This window comes from Oncorhynchus mykiss, chromosome 7 (assembly GCF_013265735.2).
Source record: "Oncorhynchus mykiss isolate Arlee chromosome 7, USDA_OmykA_1.1, whole genome shotgun sequence".
Classification (NCBI taxonomy): domain Eukaryota; kingdom Metazoa; phylum Chordata; class Actinopteri; order Salmoniformes; family Salmonidae; genus Oncorhynchus; species Oncorhynchus mykiss.
Genome location: NC_048571.1, coordinates 2,246,980 through 2,266,287, shown reverse-complemented (window position 1 = coordinate 2,266,287; position 19,308 = coordinate 2,246,980). Strand labels below are relative to the sequence as shown.

At 46.4% G+C, this 19,308-nt stretch overlaps 1 protein-coding gene across 5 annotated transcripts in view; it reads right to left on the bottom strand.

Moving 5' to 3' along the window:
* Window positions 1–5,923: 5,923 nt before the first annotated feature.
* Window positions 5,924–19,308, bottom strand: part of LOC110527175 (ADP-ribosylation factor-like protein 13B) — a 35,914-nt gene continuing 22,529 nt past the window's right edge. Inside the window, exons 7-10 of one of the 5 annotated variants that reach the window (XM_036982077.1) lie at window positions 16,724–16,841; window positions 14,533–14,788; window positions 8,587–8,721; window positions 5,924–6,396 (exon numbers count right to left, since the gene is read on the bottom strand). In XM_036982077.1, coding sequence (XP_036837972.1) covers window positions 8,636–8,721; window positions 14,533–14,788; window positions 16,724–16,841 — 460 coding nt within the window. In that variant the 3' untranslated portion in view covers window positions 5,924–6,396; window positions 8,587–8,635. The remainder of the gene's footprint in view (window positions 6,397–8,586; window positions 8,722–14,532; window positions 14,789–16,723; window positions 16,842–19,308) is intronic. The other 4 variants (XM_036982075.1, XM_036982076.1, XM_036982078.1 and 1 more) reach the window with 4 other exon arrangements.

Below are 19,308 nucleotides of genomic sequence, written 5' to 3'. Positions count from 1 at the left end.
AGACAAGGGTACAAATCCATATACGCATTTATTAGCATTTTATAACAAAAATTTACACAAGGTAGAAAATGTGACTATGAAATCCCAAGAATGTAGCTGTGTGACTAAAGTAACATGTTATGGAAATGTACAAGATGCATTCACATGGTAAGGTGATACAGGACAAGACTGACCCCCTGACCCCGTTCACATGGTAAGGTGATACAGGACAAGACTGACCCCCTGACCCCGTTCACATGGTAAGGTGATACAGGACAAGACTGACCCCCTGACCCTGTTCACATGGTAAGGTGTGGCCTACAGTCAAACAATAAACGGGGTCAGTCTCTATGGAGTGTAGAAACAGGGTCAGTCTCGGTGGAGTAGAAACGGGGTCAGTCTCTATGCAGTGTAGAAACGGGGTCAGTCTCTATGCAGAGTAGAAACTGGGTCAGTCTCGGTGGAGTAGAAACAGGGTCAGTCTCTATGCAGAGTAGAAACGGGGTCAGTCTCAGTGGAGTAGAAACGGGGTCAGTCTCTATGCAGAGTAGAAACGGGGTCAGTCTCTATGCAGTGTAGAAACGGGGTCAGTCTCTATGCAGAGTAGAAACGGGGTCAGTCTCTATGCAGTGTAGAAACGGGGTCAGTCTCGGTGGAGTAGAAACGGGGTCAGTCTATGCAGAGTAGAAACGGGGTCAGTCTCTATGCAGAGTAGAAATGGGGTCAGTCTCTATGCAGAATAGAAATGGGGTCTGTCTCTGGACCAGAGCTTAGAGGTAATAGATATTTACATGTATAAAGCCAGGTGAATGAACTATGATGTACCAGTTCATGTACAACAGCAATACAGTATGTAGTGACTATAACAGACTGTAGAGTACAGTATGTAGTGACTATAACAGACTGTAGAGTACAGTATGTAGTGACTATAACAGACTGTAGAGTACAGTATGTAGTGACAATAACAGACTGTAGAGTACAGTATGTAGTGACTATAACAGACTGTAGAGTACAGTATGTAGTGACAATAACAGACTGTAGAGTACAGTATGTAGTGACTATAACAGACTGTAGAGTACAGTATGTAGTGACTATATCAGACTGTAGAGTACAGTATGTAGTGACTATATCAGACTGTAGAGTACAGTATGTAGTGACTATAACAGACTGTAGAGTACAGTATGTAGTGACAATAACAGACTGTAGAGTACAGTATGTAGTGACTATAACAGACTGTAGAGTACAGTATGTAGTGACTATATCAGACTGTAGAGTACAGTATGTAGTGACTATATCAGACTGTAGAGTACAGTATGTAGTGACAATAACAGACTGTAGAGTACAGTATGTAGTGACTATAACAGACTGTAGAGTACAGTATGTAGTGACTATAACAGACTGTAGAGTACAGTATGTAGTGACTATAACAGACTGTAGAGTACAGTATGTAGTGACAATAACAGACTGTAGAGTACAGTATGTAGTGACTATAACAGACTGTAGAGTACAGTATGTAGTGACTATAACAGACTGTAGAGTACAGTATGTAGTGACAATAACAGACTGTAGAGTACAGTATGTAGTGACTATAACAGACTGTAGAGTACAGTATGTAGTGACTATAACAGACTGTAGAGTACAGTATGTAGTGACAATAACAGACTGTAGAGTACAGTATGTAGTGACTATAACAGACTGTAGAGTACAGTATGTAGTGACTATATCAGACTGTAGAGTACAGTATGTAGTGACTATATCAGACTGTAGAGTACAGTATGTAGTGACTATAACAGACTGTAGAGTACAGTATGTAGTGACTATAACAGACTGTAGAGTACAGTATGTAGTGACTATAACAGACTGTAGAGTACAGTATGTAGTGACTATAACAGACTGTAGAGTACAGTATGTAGTGACAATAACAGACTGTAGAGTACAGTATGTAGTGACTATAACAGACTGTAGAGTACAGTATGTAGTGACTATAACAGACTGTAGAGTACAGTATGTAGTGACTATAACAGACTGTAGACTTTCATGTAGTGCACTACTTTATCATGTAGTGCACTACTTTATCATGTAGTGCACTACTTTATCATGTAGTGCACTACTTTATCATGTAGTGCACTACTTTATCATGTAGTGCACTACTTTATCATGTAGTGCACTACTTTATCATGTAGTGCACTAAGGATGCATTGAAAGATGTCTTTATCACAGACAGTACACCCTATAATACTGATATTATTAGCAGGGAAAAAAATAAAACAGGGACTAAACAATAAGGTGGACAGGTTTCAGCCTCCAGGGAGGATGTTTTAGTCAGATTAAAACAGGAAGTAGGAATAAGGTGGACAGGTTTCAGTCTCCAGGGAGGATGTTTTAGTCAGATTAAAACAGGAACTAGGAATAAGGTGGACAGGTTGAGGATGTTTTAGTCAGATTAAAAACAGGATGAGACCAATGAAATTACTGCAATGCAAAGTTATACACACACACACACAGAGTATACTAAACATTAGGAACACAGTAATATTGAGTTGTACCCCCCCCCCCCCCCCCCCCCCCCCTATCGATCAGAACAGCCTCGATTGGTCGGGGACTTCACAAGGTGTGGACGCTGGCCCCATGTCGACTCCAATGCTGTTCTCACAGTTGTGTCATAATTAGCTGGATGTCGTTTGGATGGTGGACCATTCTTGATACACACAGGAAAACTGTTTAGCATGAAAAAAAACAACAACAAAAACCAGCATCTTTGCAGTTCTTGACACAAACGGGTGCAACTGGCTCTTACTACCATCCCCTGTTAAAAAAAAAGACAATTCAAATCTTCTTGTCTTGTAACATTCGCAATCCATGTCGCCAATTGTCTCAAGGCTTGAAAATCCTTCTTTAAACCCGTCTCCTCTCCTCTTCATCTACACTGATTGAAGTGGATTTAACACGAGACATCAATAAGGGATCATCTGGTCAGTCTGTGTCACGGAAAGAATAGGTGTTCTTAATGTTCTGTATACTCAGTGTGTTTGTGTATGTACACACACACATACACTACATGACCAAAAGTATGTGGACACCTGCTCATCAAACATCTCATTCCAAAACCATGGGCTTTAATATGGAGTTGGACCCCCCGTTGCTGCTATAAACGTCTCCACTCTTCTGGGAAGGCTTTCCACTAGATGTTGGAACATTACTGCAGGGGGACTTGCTTCCATTCCGCCACAAAATCATTAGTGAGGTCGGGCACTGATGTTGGGCGATAAGGCCTGGCTCACAGTCGGCGTTCCGATTCATTGTCATGCTGAAACAGGAAAGGGCTTTCCCCAAACTGTTGCCACAAAGTTGGAAGCAATGAATCGTCGGGAATGTCATTATAGGCTGTAGCGTTGAGATTTCAGACTGTAAGGGGCCCAAACCATTATTCCTCCTCCACCAAACTTTACAGTTGGCACTATGCATTGGGACAGGTAACGTTCTCCTGGCATCAGCCAAACCCAGATGGTGAAGTGTGATTCATCACTCCAGAGAACGTGTTTCCACTGCTCCAGAGTCCAATGGCGGTGAGCTTTACACCACTCCAGCCGACGCTTGGCATTGCAAAATGGTGATCTTAGGCTTGTGTGCGGCTGCTCGGCCATGGAAACCCATTTCATGAACCGAGGACATACGATTTTTACGCACTTCAGCACTCAGAGGTCCTGTTCTGTGACCTTATGTGGCCTACCACTTCACGTCTTGAGCCGTTGTTGCTCCTAGACGTTTCCACTTCACAATAACAGCACTTACAGTTGACCAGGGCAGCTCTAACGGGGCAGAAATCGGACAAACTGACTTGTTGTAAAGGTGGCATCCTATGACGGTGCCACGTTGAAAAGTCACTGAGCTCTTCAGTAAGGTCATTCTACTGCCAATGTTTGTCTATGGAGATTGCATGGCTGTGTGCTCGATTTAATACACCTGTCAGCAACGGGTTTTGGTGAAATAGCCGAATCCACTCATTTGAAGGGGTGTCCACATACTGATGTGTGTGTGAGATATATATATATATATATATATATATATATATATATATATATATATATGTGATATACGTACATATAAATATACCTATCCATAAAGTCCATATCAATATGAATTTATTTCTCAGTCTGTGTTAAACACAATGCTGTGTTCTTCAGCGTCAACATGGTCCTATTCATTAGGACACGTCGTACTAAAATGTTTTGCAACACACAACGGAAACAAGCGTTTACCATCAGTCACTTTCCCTGTTTGTTTGGTGATTAATGAATATGACTCGGTCTCTCTCTCAGGGCCCACCTAGTCATCCCCACCCAGTCTCTCTCCAGGGCCCACCCAGTCATCCTCTCTGTCTCAGGGCCCACCCAGTCATCCCCAGTCTCTCTCTCAGGGCCCACCCAGTCATCCTCCCTCTCTCAGGGCCCACCCAGTCATCCCCAGTCTCTCTCTCAGGGCCCACCCAGTCATCCTCCCTCTCTCAGGGCCCACCCAGTCATCCTCCCTCTCTCTCCAGGGCCCACCCAGTCATCCCCACCCAGTCACCCTCCCTCTCTCTCAGGGCCCACCTAGTCATCCTCCCTCTCTCTCCAGGGCCCACCCAGTCATCCTCCGTCTCTCTCCAGGGCCCACCCAGTCATCCTCCGTCTCTCTCAGGGCCCATCCAGTCATCCTCTCTCTCTCAGGGCCCATCCAGTCATCCCCACCCAGTCTCTCTCCAGGGCCCATCCAGTCATCCCCACCCAGTCTCTCTCCAGGGCCCACCCAGTCATCCTCTCTCTCTCCAGGGCCCACCCAGTCATCCTCTCTCTCTCCAGGGCCCACCCAGTCATCCCCACCCAGTCTCTCTCCAGGGCCCATCCAGTCATCCCCACCCAGTCTCTCTCCAGGGCCCACCCAGTCATCCTCTCTCTCTCCAGGGCCCACCCAGTCATCCCCAGTCTCTCTCTGCAGGGCCCACCCAGTCATCCTCCGTCTCTCTCCAGGGCCCACCCAGTCATCCCCAGTCTCTCTCCAGGGCCCACCCAGTCATCCCCAGTCTCTCTCTGCAGGGCCCACCCAGTCACCCTCCATCTCTCTCCAGGGCCCACCCAGTCACCCTCCATCTCTCTCCAGGGCCCACCCAGTCATCCCCAGTCTCTCTCTCCAGGGCCCACCCAGTCACCCTCCATCTCTCTCCAGGGCCCACCCAGTCATCCCCAGTCTCTCTCTGCAGGGCCCACCCAGTCATCCTCCGTCTCTCTCCAGGGCCCACCCAGTCACCCTCCCTCTCTCTCCAGGGCCCACCCAGTCATCCCCAGTCTCTCTCTCCAGGGCCCACCCAGTCATCCCCAGTCTCTCTCTCCAGGGCCCACCCAGTCACCCTCCATCTCTCTCCAGGGCCCACCCAGTCATCCCCAGTCTCTCTCCAGGGCCCACCCAGTCATCCCCAGTCTCTCTCCAGGGCCCACCCAGTCATCCCCAGTCTCTCTCCAGGGCCCACCCAGTCATCCCCAGTCTCTCTCCAGGGCCCACCCAGTCATCCCCAGTCTCTCTCTCCAGGGCCCACCCAGTCTCTCTCCAGGGCCCACCCAGTCTCTCTCCAGGGCCCACCCAGTCTCTCTCCAGGGCCCACCCAGTCATCCCCAGTCTCTCTCTGCAGGGCCCACCCAGTCTCTCTCCAGGGCCCACCCAGTCTCTCTCCAGGGCCCACCCAATCATCCCCAGTCTCTCTCTCCAGGGCCCACCCAGTCATCCCCAGTCTCTCTCTCCAGGGCCCACCCAGTCATCCCCAGTCTCTCTCTCCAGGGCCCACCCAGTCTCTCTCCAGGGCCCACCCAGTCATCCCCAGTCTCTCTCTGCAGGGCCCACCCAGTCTCTCTCCAGGGCCCACCCCTCTCTCTCCAGAGCCCACCCAGTCATCCCCAGTCTCTCTCTCTGCAGGGCCCACCCAGTCATCCCCAGTCTCTCTCTCCAGGGCCCACCCAGTCTCTCTCTCCAGGGCCCACCCAGTCTCTCTCTCCAGGGTTGGACAGTCCGCTCCCCCATCGTAGTCCTGTGAGCTCGGGGCCGACAGTGGCGCTGGTTCATTGGTCTTGGGAGCATCATCTCGGCTGGTGGTGGTGGAGTCTGCAGACCTCTACACAGCACGTACTTTGAAAAGAAACCAAAGAAACTGTCATTTTTTTGGGGGGGGGGGTGGTGAGGGGGGGTCAGGTCAAAGCCTAATAGAAATGCTTGAAGAGGACAAATAATGTTGTTTGAATTGAAGGTGGGGCTTGGGGATGGATAAACCAATCAGGTAAGGAAGGAGGAGCCCGGTGGAGGGGAGGGGCTAGGATATGACATCATGAGTGTCGCTGTTAGGTTGTTGTTGACGGTTGGCCACGGGAGGGAGGGGCTTGCCGAAGAACTCTGAAAGAGAGTGAGGAGGAGGAATGGAGGAAGAGAGAGGAGGAGGAAGAGGAGGAGGAGACATGATTAAATTAGCTACATCTATATAAGGCTGGCAACTGGTTTCTGTTAGCTGAAATCAAAAAACACAGCGTGTCAGAAATGTGTCCTGACAACTTCCTGTACAATATTTTAACTCGGTCAACTATAAACAGCCCATACATCAAGATGACCTGAACCACGTAACAGACACAGACTAAAGGGACAGGATACAGGAGGCATGTCGGATGTTCGTATGATCAACAGAGAGATTTAATACAACTTCCATCAGACAGAGAAGACAGACAATTACAATATGTTTTCAGAGGAGATGGAGTCAGTGTTTAACATGCTCTGTAGACAGAGAGGAGATGGGGTCAGTGTTTAACATGCTCTATAGACAGAGAGGAGATGGGGTCAGTGTTTAACATGCTCTATAGACAGAGAGGAAACGGGGTCAGTGTTTAACATGCTCTGTAGACAGAGAGGAAATGGAGTCAGTGTTTAACATGCTCTGTAGACAGAGAGGAAATGGGGTCAGTGTTTAACATGCTCTATAGACAGAGAGGAAATGGGGTCAGTGTTTAACATGCTCTGTAGACAGAGAGGAGATGGAGTCAGTGTTTAACATGCTCTGTAGACAGAGAGGAAATGGGGTCAGTGTTTAACATGCTCTGTAGACAGAGAGGAAATGGGGTCAGTGTTTAACATGCTCTGTAGACAGAGAGGAAATGGGGTCAGTGTTTAACATGCTCTGTAGACAGAGAGGAGATGGAGTCAGTGTTTAACATGCTCTATAGACAGAGAGGAGATGGAGTCAGTGTTTAACATGCTCTGTAGACAGAGAGGAAATGGGGTCAGTGTTTAACATGCTCTGTAGACAGAGAGGGGAGATGGAGTCAGTGTTTAACATGCTCTGTAGACAGAGAGGAAATGGGGTCAGTGTTTAACATGCTCTGTAGACAGAGAGGAAATGGGGTCAGTGTTTAACATGCTCTATAGACAGAGAGGAAATGGGGTCAGTGTTTAACATGCTCTGTAGACAGAGAGGAGATGGGGTCAGTGTTTAACATGCTCTATAGACAGAGAGGAGATGGGGTCAGTGTTTAACATGCTCTATAGACAGAGAGGAAATGGGGTCAGTGTTTAACATGCTCTATAGACAGAGAGGAAATGGAGTCAGTGTTTAACATGCTCTATAGACAGAGAGGAGATGGGGTCAGTGTTTAACATGCTCTGTAGACAGAGAGGAAATGGGGTCAGTGTTTAACATGCTCTGTAGACAGAGAGGAAATGGAGTCAGTGTTTAACATGCTCTATAGACAGAGAGGAAATGGGGTCAGTGTTTAACATGCTCTATAGACAGAGAGGAAATGGGGTCAGTGTTTAACATGCTCTATAGACAGAGAGGAAATGGGGTCAGTGTTTAACATGCTCTATAGACAGAGAGGAAACGGGGTCAGTGTTTAACATGCTCTATAGACAGAGAGGAAATGGGGTCAGTGTTTAACATGCTCTATAGACAGAGAGGAAACGGGGTCAGTGTTTAACATGCTCTATAGACAGAGAGGAAATGGGGTCAGTGTTTAACATGCTCTATAGACAGAGAGGAAATGGGGTCAGTGTTTAACATGCTCTATAGACAGAGAGGAAATGGGGTCAGTGTTTAACATGCTCTGTAGACAGAGAGGAAATGGGGTCAGTGTTTAACATGCTCTGTAGACAGAGAGGAAATGGAGTCAGTGTTTAACATGCTCTGTAGACAGAGAGGAAATGGGGTCAGTGTTTAACATGCTCTGTAGACAGAGAGGAAATGGGGTCAGTGTTTAACATGCTCTGTAGACAGAGAGGAAATGGGGTCAGTGTTTAACATGCTCTGTAGACAGAGAGGAAATGGGGTCAGTGTTTAACATGCTCTGTAGACAGAGGAAATGGGGTCAGTGTTTAACATGCTCTGTAGACAGAGAGGAAATGGGGTCAGTGTTTAACATGCTCTGTAGACAGAGAGGAAATGGGGTCAGTGTTTAACATGGAATAAGAGACATCATCAGCTGTTAGTGAAAGAGAAGAAACAACAGCATGACATGAACAGGCTGCTAGATGAGGAACAGACAGATGGTTAGTTAGTGGTTAGTTAGTGGTTAGTTAGTGGTTAGTTAGTGGTTAACATACAGCAGTGGAGTGGTGGTGGAGACAGTCAGATGACAGGTCTAGACAGTCACTATAAATCATCATTACCGGATCGACTCCTATCGCCAAGAGGCTCCAGCTTGGGAAGCCTAGACATTTTGGGAGTAGCCCATCCCACTAAAACAACAACAAATACATTATTAGTAGAAGCCCATCCCACTAAAACAACAACAAATACATTATTAGTAGAAGCCCATCCCACTAAAACAACAACAAATACATTATTAGTAGAAGCCCATCCCACTAAAACAACAACAAATACATTATTAGTAGAAGCCCATCCCACTAAAACAACAACAAAACACATTATTAATAGAAGCCCATCCCACTAAAACAACAACAACAAAACACATTATTAGTAGAAGCCCATCCCACTAAAACAACAAAACACATTATTAGTAGAAGCCCATCCCACTAAAACAACAACTTAATACATTATTAGTAGAAGCCCATCCCACTAAAACAACAACTAAATACATTATTAGTAGAAGCCCATCCCACTAAAACAACAAAACACATTATTAGTAGAAGCCCATCCCACTAAAACAACAACTAAATACATTATTAGTAGAAGCCCATCCCACTAAAACAACAACTAAATACATTATTAGTAGAAGCCCATCCCACTAAAACAACAACTAAATACATTATTAGTAGAAGCCCATCCCACTAAAACAACAACAACTAAATACATTATTAGTAGAAGCCCATCCAACTAAAACAACAACTAAATACATTATTAGTAGAAGCCCATCCCACTAAAACAACAACAACTAAATACATTATTAGTAGAAGCCCATCCAACTAAAACAACAACTAAACACATTATTAGTAGAAGCCCATCCCACTAAAACAACAACAACTAAATACATTATTAGTAGAAGCCCATCCCACTAAAACAACAACAACTAAACACATTATCAGTAGAAGCCCATCCCACTAAAACAACAACAACTAAACACATTATTAGTAGAAGCCCATCCCACTAAAACAACAACAACTAAACACATTATTAGTAGAAGCCCATCCCACTAAAACAACAACAACGAAACACATTATTAGTAGAAGCCCATCACACTAAAACAACAACGAAACACATTATTAGTAGAAGCCCATCCCACTAAAACAACAACGAAACACATTATTAGTAGAAGCCCATCCCACTAAAACAACAACTAAATACATTATTAGTAGAAGCCCATCCCACTAAAACAACAACTAAATACATTATTAGTAGAAGCCCATCCCACTAAAACAACAACGAAACACATTATTAGTAGAAGCCCATCCCACTAAAACAACAACTAAATACATTATTAGTAGAAGCCCATCCCACTAAAACAACTAAACACATTATTAGTAGAAGCCCATCCCACTAAAACAACAACTAAATACATTATTAGTAGAAGCCCATCCCACTAAAACAACAACTAAATACATTATTAGTAGAAGCCCATCCCACTAAAACAACAACTAAATACATTATTAGTAGAAGCCCATCCCACTAAAACAACAAAACACATTATTAGTAGTAGCCCATCCAACTAAAACAACAACGAAACACATTATTAGTAGAAGCCCATCCCACTAAAACAACAACTAAACACATTATTAGTAGAAGCCCATCCCACTAAAACAACAACTAAATACATTATTAGTAGAAGCCCATCCCACTAAAACAACAACAAAACACATTATTAGTAGAAGCCCATCCCACTAAAACAACAACGAAACACATTATTAGTAGAAGCCCATCCCACTAAAACAACAACTAAACACATTATTAGTAGAAGCCCATCCCACTAAAACAACAACTAAATACATTATTAGTAGAAGCCCATCCCACTAAAACAACAACAAAACACATTATTAGTAGAAGCCCATCCCACTAAAACAACAACTAAATACATTATTAGTAGAAGCCCATCCAACTAAAACAACAACTAAATACATTATTAGTAGAAGCCCATTCCACTAAAACAACAACAAAACACATTATTAGTAGAAGCCCATCCCACTAAAACAACAACTAAACACATTATTAGTAGAAGCCCATCCCACTAAAACAACAACTAAATACATTATTAGTAGAAGCCCATCCCACTAAAACAACAAAACACATTATTAGTAGAAGCCCATCCCACTAAAACAACAACTAAATACATTATTAGTAGAAGCCCATCCCACTAAAACAACAACTAAATACATTATTAGTAGAAGCCCATCCCACTAAAACAACAACTAAATACATTATTAGTAGAAGCCCATCCCACTAAAACAACAACAAAACACATTATTAGTAGAAGCCCATCCCACTAAAACAACAACTAAACACATTATTAGTAGAAGCCCATCCCACTAAAACAACAACAACAAAACACATTATTAGTAGAAGCCCATCCCACTAAAACAACAACTAAATACATTATTAGTAGAAGCCCATCCAACTAAAACAACAACTAAATACATTATTAGTAGAAGCCCATCCCACTAAAACAACAACAACTAAACACATTATTAGTAGAAGCCCATCCCACTAAAACAACAACAAAACACATTATTAGTAGAAGCCCATCCCACTAAAACAACAACAAAACACATTATTAGTAGAAGCCCATCCCACTAAAACAACAACAAAACACATTATTAGTAGAAGCCCATCCCACTAAAACAACAACAACTAAATACATTATTAGTAGAAGCCCATCCCACTAAAACAACAACTAAATACATTATTAGTAGAAGCCCATCCAACTAAAACAACAACTAAACACATTATTAGTAGAAGCCCATCCCACTAAAACAACAACAAAACACATTATTAGTAGAAGCCCATCCCACTAAAACAACAACAAAACACATTATTAGTAGAAGCCCATCCCACTAAAACAACAACAACTAAACACATTATTAGTAGAAGCCCATCCCACTAAAACAACAACTAAATACATTATTAGTAGAAGCCCATCCAACTAAAACAACAACAAAACACATTATTAGTAGAAGCCCATCCAACTAAAACAACAACTAAACACATTATTAGTAGAAGCCCATCCCACTAAAACAACAACTAAATACATTATTAGTAGAAGCCCATCCAACAACTAAACACATTATTAGTAGAAGCTCATCCCACTAAAACAACAACAACAAAACACTTTATTAGTAGAAGCCCATCCCACTAAAACAACAACAAAACACATTAGTAGAAGCCCATCCCACTAAAACAACAACTAAATACATTATTAGTAGAAGCCCATCCCACTAAAACAACAACTAAACACATTATTAGTAGAAGCCCATCCAACTAAAACAACAACAAAACACATTATTAGTAGAAGCCCATCCCACTAAAACAACAACTAAATACATTATTAGTAGAAGCCCATCCCACTAAAACAAAGAAAGTAAAGAAATCAACATGTTGATTAATACTGATTAAACTGGGTTCCAGCCCAGTCATTGGTCTGCCACACCTATGGAAGGATTAAAAGTGTGTGTGGGTGTCTCTCACCAGGTAGTGGTGGAGGTGTGGGTGTCTCTCACCAGGTAGTGGTGGAGGTGTGGGTGTCTCTCACCAGGTAGTGGTGGAGGTGTGGGTGTCTCTCACCAGGTAGTGGTGGAGGTGTGGGTGTCTCTCACCAGGTAGTGGTGGAGGTGTGGGTGTCTCTCACCAGGTAGTGGTGGAGGTGTGGGTGTCTCTCACCAGGTAGTGGTGGAGGTGTGGGTGTCTCTCACCAGGTAGTGGTGGAGGTGTGGGTGTCTCTCACCAGGTAGTGGTGGAGGTGTGGGTGTCTCTCACCAGGTAGTGGTGGAGGTGTGGGTGTCTCTCACCAGGTAGTGGTGGAGGTGTGGGTGTCTCTCACCAGGTAGTGGTGGAGGTGTGGGTGTCTCTCACCAGGTAGTGGTGGAGGTGTGGGTGTCTCTCACCAGGTAGTGGTGGAGGTGTGGGTGTCTCTCACCAGGTAGTGGTGGAGGTGTGGGTGTCTCTCACCAGGTAGTGGTGGAGGTGTGGGTGTCTCTCACCAGGTAGTGGTGGAGGTGTGGGTGTCTCTCACCAGGTAGTGGTGGAGGTGTGGGTGTCTCTCACCAGGTAGTGGTGGAGGTGTGGGTGTCTCTCACCAGGTAGTGGTGGAGGTGTGGGTGTCTCTCACCAGGTAGTGGTGGAGGTGTGGGTGTCTCTCACCAGGTAGTGGTGGAGGTGTGGGTGTCTCTCACCAGGTAGTGGTGGAGGTGTGGGTGTCTCTCACCAGGTAGTGGTGGAGGTGTGGGTGTCTCTCACCAGGTAGTGGTGGAGGTGTGGGTGTCTCTCACCAGGTAGTGGTGGAGGTGTGGGTGTCTCTCACCAGGTAGTGGTGGAGGTGTGGGTGTCTCTCACCAGGTAGTGGTGGAGGTGTGGGTGTCTCTCACCAGGTAGTGGTGGAGGTGTGGGTGTCTCTCACCAGGTAGTGGTGGAGGTGTGGGTGTCTCTCACCAGGTAGTGGTGGAGGTGTGGGTGTCTCTCACCAGGTAGTGGTGGAGGTGTGGGTGTCTCTCACCAGGTAGTGGTGGAGGTGTGGGTGTCTCTCACCAGGTAGTGGTGGAGGTGTGGGTGTCTCTCACCAGGTAGTGGTGGAGGTGTGGGTGTCTCTCACCAGGTAGTGGTGGAGGTGTGGGTGTCTCTCACCAGGTAGTGGTGGAGGTGTGGGTGTCTCACCAGGTAGTGGTGGAGGTGTGGGTATCTCACCAGGTAGTGGTGGAGGTGTGGGTATCTCACCAGGTAGTGGTGGAGGTGTGGGTATCTCACCAGGTAGTGGTGGAGGTGTGGGTATCTCACCAGGTAGTGGTGGAGGTGTGGGTATCTCACCAGGTAGTGGTGGAGGTGTGGGTATCTCACCAGGTAGTGGTGGAGGTGTGGGTATCTCACCAGGTAGTGGTGGAGGTGTGGGTATCTCACCAGGTAGTGGTGGAGGTGTGTCTCTCACCAGGTAGTGGAGGAGGTGTGTCTCTCACCAGGTAGTGTTGGAGGTGTGTCTCTCACCAGGTAGTGTTGGAGGTGTGTCTCTCACCAGGTAGTGTTGGAGGTGTGTCTCTCACCAGGTAGTGTTGGAGGTGTGTCTCTCACCAGGTAGTGGTGGAGGTGTGTCTCTCACCAGGTAGTGGTGGAGGTGTGTCTCTCTCACCAGGTAGTGGTGGAGGTGTGTCTCTCACCAGGTAGTGGTGGAGGTGTGGGTATCTCACCAGGTAGTGGTGGAGGTGTGTCTCTCACCAGGTAGTGGTGGAGGTGTGTCTCTCTCACCAGGTAGTGGTGGAGGTGTGTCTCTCTCACCAGGTAGTGGTGGAGGTGTGGGTATCTCACCAGGTAGTGGTGGAGGTGTGGGTATCTCACCAGGTAGTGGTGGAGGTGTGGGTATCTCACCAGGTAGTGGTGGAGGTGTGTGTATCTCACCAGGTAGTGGTGGAGGTGTGTCTCTCACCAGGTAGTGGTGGAGGTGTGTCTCTCACCAGGTAGTGGTGGAGGTGTGGGTATCTCTCACCAGGTAGTGGTGGAGGTGTGGGTATCTCTCACCAGGTAGTGGTGGAGGTGTGGGTATCTCTCACCAGGTAGTGGTGGAGGTGTGTCTCTCACCAGGTAGTGGTGGAGGTGTGGGTATCTCACCAGGTAGTGGTGGAGGTGTGGGTATCTCACCAGGTAGTGGTGGAGGTGTGGGTATCTCACCAGGTAGTGGTGGAGGTGTGGGTATCTCACCAGGTAGTGGTGGAGGTGTGTCTCTCACCAGGTAGTGGAGGAGGTGTGGGGCTCTCGGGGTAGTGGTGGAGGTGTGTCTCTCACCAGGTAGTGGAGGAGGTGTGGGTATCTCTCACCAGGTAGTGGTGGAGGTGTGTCTCTCACCAGGTAGTGGAGGAGGTGTGTCTCTCGGGGTAGTGGTGGAGGTGTGTGTATCTCACCAGGTAGTGGTGGAGGTGTGGGGCTCTCGGGGGCTGCTGTCTCCTCCGTCCTCAGGGGGTCCACTCTGTGTTTCCTCTTCAGTCTCAGTTTACTAGTCTTCTTCTTCGTCCGCTCCACTGAGGCTGCACCGCTCTCTGGAGTCTGTCTCTCGCTGTCCTCTTCCTCCTCCTCCTCCTCCTCCTGCCCTCCTTCTCTAGCATCGTTGGCACCACCCACCTGCCCTCCTGTCGGTCTCTTCTTCAGCTTGTCTTCATTCTGCATGGATGGAACACCCATGGTACACACCCATTAATACAGCTGCACCCCCCATGGCATTAATACAGCTGGACCCCCACATGGCATTAATACAGCTGGACCCCCCATGGCATTAATACAGCTGCACCCCCCCATGGCATTAATACAGATGGAACCCCCCATGGCAGTAACACAGCTGGAACCCCCCATGGCAGTAACACAGCTGGAACCCCCCATGGCATTAATACAGCTGGACCCCCCATGGCATTAATACAGCTGGAACCCCCCCCCATGGCATTAATACAGCTGGACCCCCCATGGCATTAATACAGATGGGACCCCCCCATGGCATTAACAGCTGGAACCTCCCCATGGCATTAATACAGCTGGAACCCCCCCCCATGGCATTAATACAGCTGGAACCTCCCCATGGCATTAATACAGCTGGAACCACCCCATGGCATTAATACAGATGGAACACCCCATGGCATTAATACAGCTGGAACCCCCCCATGGCATTAATACAGCTGTACCCCCCCCCCATGGCATTAATACAGCTGGAACCCACCCCGTGGCATTAATACAGATGGAACATCTCCCCATGGCATTAATACAGCTGGAACCCCCCATGGCATTAATACAGCTGGAACCCCACCATGGCATTAATACAGCTGGAACCACCCCATGGCATTAATACAGCTGGAACCTGCCCATGGCATTAATACAGCTGGACCCCCCCATGGCATTAATACAGCTGGACCCCCCCCCCCCCCCGTGGCATTAATACAGATGGAACCCACCCCGTGGCATTAATACAGATGGAACACCTCCCCGTGGCATTAATACAGCTGGAACCCCCCATGGCATTAATACAGCTGGAACCCCACCATGGCATTAATACAGCTGGAACCCCACCATGGCATTAATACAGTTGGAACCACCCCATGGCATTAATACAGTTGGAACCACCCCATGGCATTAATACAGCTGGAACCACCCCATGGCATTAATACAGCTGGAACCTCCCCATGGCATTAATACAGCTGGACCACCCCATGGCATTAATACAGCTGGAACCCCCCATGGCATTAATATAGCTGGAACCTGCCCATGGCATTAATACAGCTGGAACCCCCCATGGCATTAATACAGCTGGACCCCCCCATGGCATTAATACAGCTGGAACCTCCCCATGGCATTAATACAGCTGGACCACCCCATGGCATTAATACAGCTGGAACCCCCCATGGCATTAATATAGCTGGAACCTGCCCATGGCATTAATACAGCTGGAACCCCCCATGGCATTAATACAGCTGGAACCCCCCATGGCATTAATACAGCTGGAACCCCCCATGGCATTAATACAGCTGGAACCTCCCCATGGCATTAATACAGCTGGACCCCCCCATGGCATTAATATAGCTGGAACCTCCCCATGGCATTAATACAGCTGGAACCCCCCATGGCATTAATACAGCTGGACCACCCCATGGCATTAATACAGCTGGAACCCCCCATGGCATTAATACAGATGGAAACACCCCGTGGCATTAATACAGATGGAACCACCCTATGGCATTAATAGATGGAACCTCCCCATGGCATTAATACAGATGGAACCCCCATGGCATTAATACAGATGGAGCCTCCCCATGGCATTAATACAGATGGAGCCTCCCCATGGCATTAATACAGATGGAGCCTCCCCATGACATTAATACAGATGGAGCCTCCCCATGGCATTAATACAGATGGAACCTCCCCATGGCATTAATACAGATGGAAACACCCAACCCATTGATCTTGCGGCTCAAATGGCACCCTATTCCCTAAAGGGGACACTACACCGAACACATAGGGCTCTGGTCAAAACCAGTGCACTACATAGGGAATAGAGTGCCATTTCAAACAAATCAACAAAGGTGATGCTGATTGGCCCAGTGTATTCCACACCTCATTGATGACGTTGCCGATTGGCTGGAAGGGGCTGTGTACGGCGGCGTCGTCGGTCTCCTCCTCCTCCTGCAGTGTCCGACCCTCCCTCTCCGCCTCCTCTTTCTCCTGACGGTCTCTGGGATCAGGGGAACAAAATGACTTTTTTTATTTACCTCAAATGTTAACTAGGCAAGTCAGTTAATAACTCATTCTTATTTACAATGACGGCCTAAAATTCAGCTGGTTAATGTTCCCTTCACTAAGGTGTGATATCTCTCCTAACCAGCTGGTTAATGTTCCCTTCACTAAGGTGTGATATCTCTCCTAACCAGCTGGTTAATGTTCCCTTCACTAAGGTGTGATATCTCTCCTAACCAGCTGGTTAATGTTCCCTTCACTAAGGTGTGATATCTCTCCTAACCAGCTGATTAATGTTCCCTTCACTAAGGTGTGATATCTCTCCTAACCAGCTGGTTAATGTTCCCTTCACTAAGGTGTGATATCTCTCCTAACCAGCTGGTTAATGTTTCCTTCACTAAGGTGTGATATCTCTCCTAACCAGCTGGTTAATGTCACTAAGGTGTGATATCTCTCCTAACCAGCTGGTTAATGTTCCCTTCACTAAGGTGTGATATCTCTCCTAACCAGCTGGTTAATGTTCCCTTCACTAAGGTGTGATATCTCTCCTAACCAGCTGGTTAATGTTCCCTTCACTAAGGTGTGATATCTCTCCTAACCAGCTGGTCAATGTTCCCTTCACTAAGGTGTGATATCTCTCCTAACCAGCTGGTTAATGTTCCCTTCACTAAGGTGTGATATCTCTCCTAACCAGCTGGTTAATGTTCCCTTCACTAAGGTGTGATATCTCTCCTAACCAGCTGGTTAATGTTCCCTTCACTAAGGTGTGATATCTCTCCTAACCAGCTGGTTAATGTTCCCTTCACTAAGGTGTGATATCGCTCCTAACCAGCTGGTTAATGTTCCCTTCACTAAGGTGTGATATCTCTCCTAACCAGCTGGTTAATGTTCCCTTCACTAAGGTGTGATATCTCTCCTAACCAGCTGGTCAATGTTCCCATCACTAAGGTGTGATATCTCTCCTAACCAGCTGGTTAATGTTCCCTTCACTAAGGTGTGATATCTCTCCTAACCAGCTGGTTAATGTTCCCTTCACTAAGGTGTGATATCTCTCCTAACCAGCTGGTTAATGTCACTAAGGTGTGATATCTCTCCTAACCAGCTGGTTAATGTTCCCTTCACTAAGGTGTGATATCTCTCCTAACCAGCTGGTTAATGTTCCCTTCACTAAGGTGTGATATCTCTCCTAACCAGCTGGTTAATGTTCCCTTCACTAAGGTGTGATATCTCTCCTAACCAGCTGGTCAATGTTCTCTTCACTAAGGTGTGATATCTCTCCTAACCAGCTGGTTAATGTTCCCTTCACTAAGGTGTGATATCTCTCCTAACCAGCTGGTTAATGTTCCCTTCACTAAGGTGTGATATCTCTCCTAACCAGCTGGTTAATGTCACTAAGGTGTGATATCTCTCCTAACCAGCTGGTTAATGTTCCCTTCATTAAGGTGTGATATCTCTCCTAACCAGCTGGTTAATGTTCCCTTCACTAAGGTGTGATATCTCTCCTAACCAGCTGGTTAATGTTCCCTTCACTAAGGTGTGATATCTCTCCTAACCTGCTGGTTAATGTCACTAAGGTGTGATATCACTCCTAACCAGCTGGTTAATGTTCCCTTCACTAAGGTGTGATATCTCTCCTAACCAGCTGGTTAATGTTCCCTTCACTAAGGTGTGATATCTCTCCTAACCAGCTGGTTAATGTTCCCTTCACTAAGGTGTGATATCTCTCCTAACCAGCTGGTCAATGTTCCCTTCACTAAGGTGTGATATCTCTCCTAACCAGCTGGTTAATGTTCCCTTCACTAAGGTGTGATATCTCTCCTAACCAGCTGGTTAATGTTCCCTTCACTAAGGTGTGATATCTCTCCTAACCAGCTGGTTAATGTCACTAAGGTGTGATATCTCTCCTAACCAGCTGGTTAATGTTCCCTTCATTAAGGTGTGATATCTCTCCTAACCAGCTGGTTAATGTTCCCTTCACTAAGGTGTGATATCTCTCCTAACCAGCTGGTTAATGTTCCCTTCACTAAGGTGTGATATCTCTCCTAACCTGCTGGTTAATGTCACTAAGGTGTGATATCACTCCTAACCAGCTGGTTAATGTTCCCTTCACTAAGGTGTGATATCTCTCCTAACCAGCTGGTTAATGTTCCCTTCACTAAGGTGTGATATCTCTCCTAACCAGCTGGTTAATGTTCCCTTCACTAAGGTGTGATATCTCTCCTAACCTGCTGGTTAATGTTCCCTTCACTAAGGTGTGATATCTCTCCTAACCAGCTGGTTAATGTTTCCTTCACTAAGGTGTGATATCTCTCCTAACCAGCTGGTTAATGTTCCCTTCACTAAGGTGTGATATCTCTCCTAACCTGCTGGTTAATGTCCCCTTCACTAAGGTGTGATATCTCTCCTAACCAGCTGGTTAATGTCACTACAGTAAAGTTCCTCTCCTCCTCCTCACCTCTCCTCCT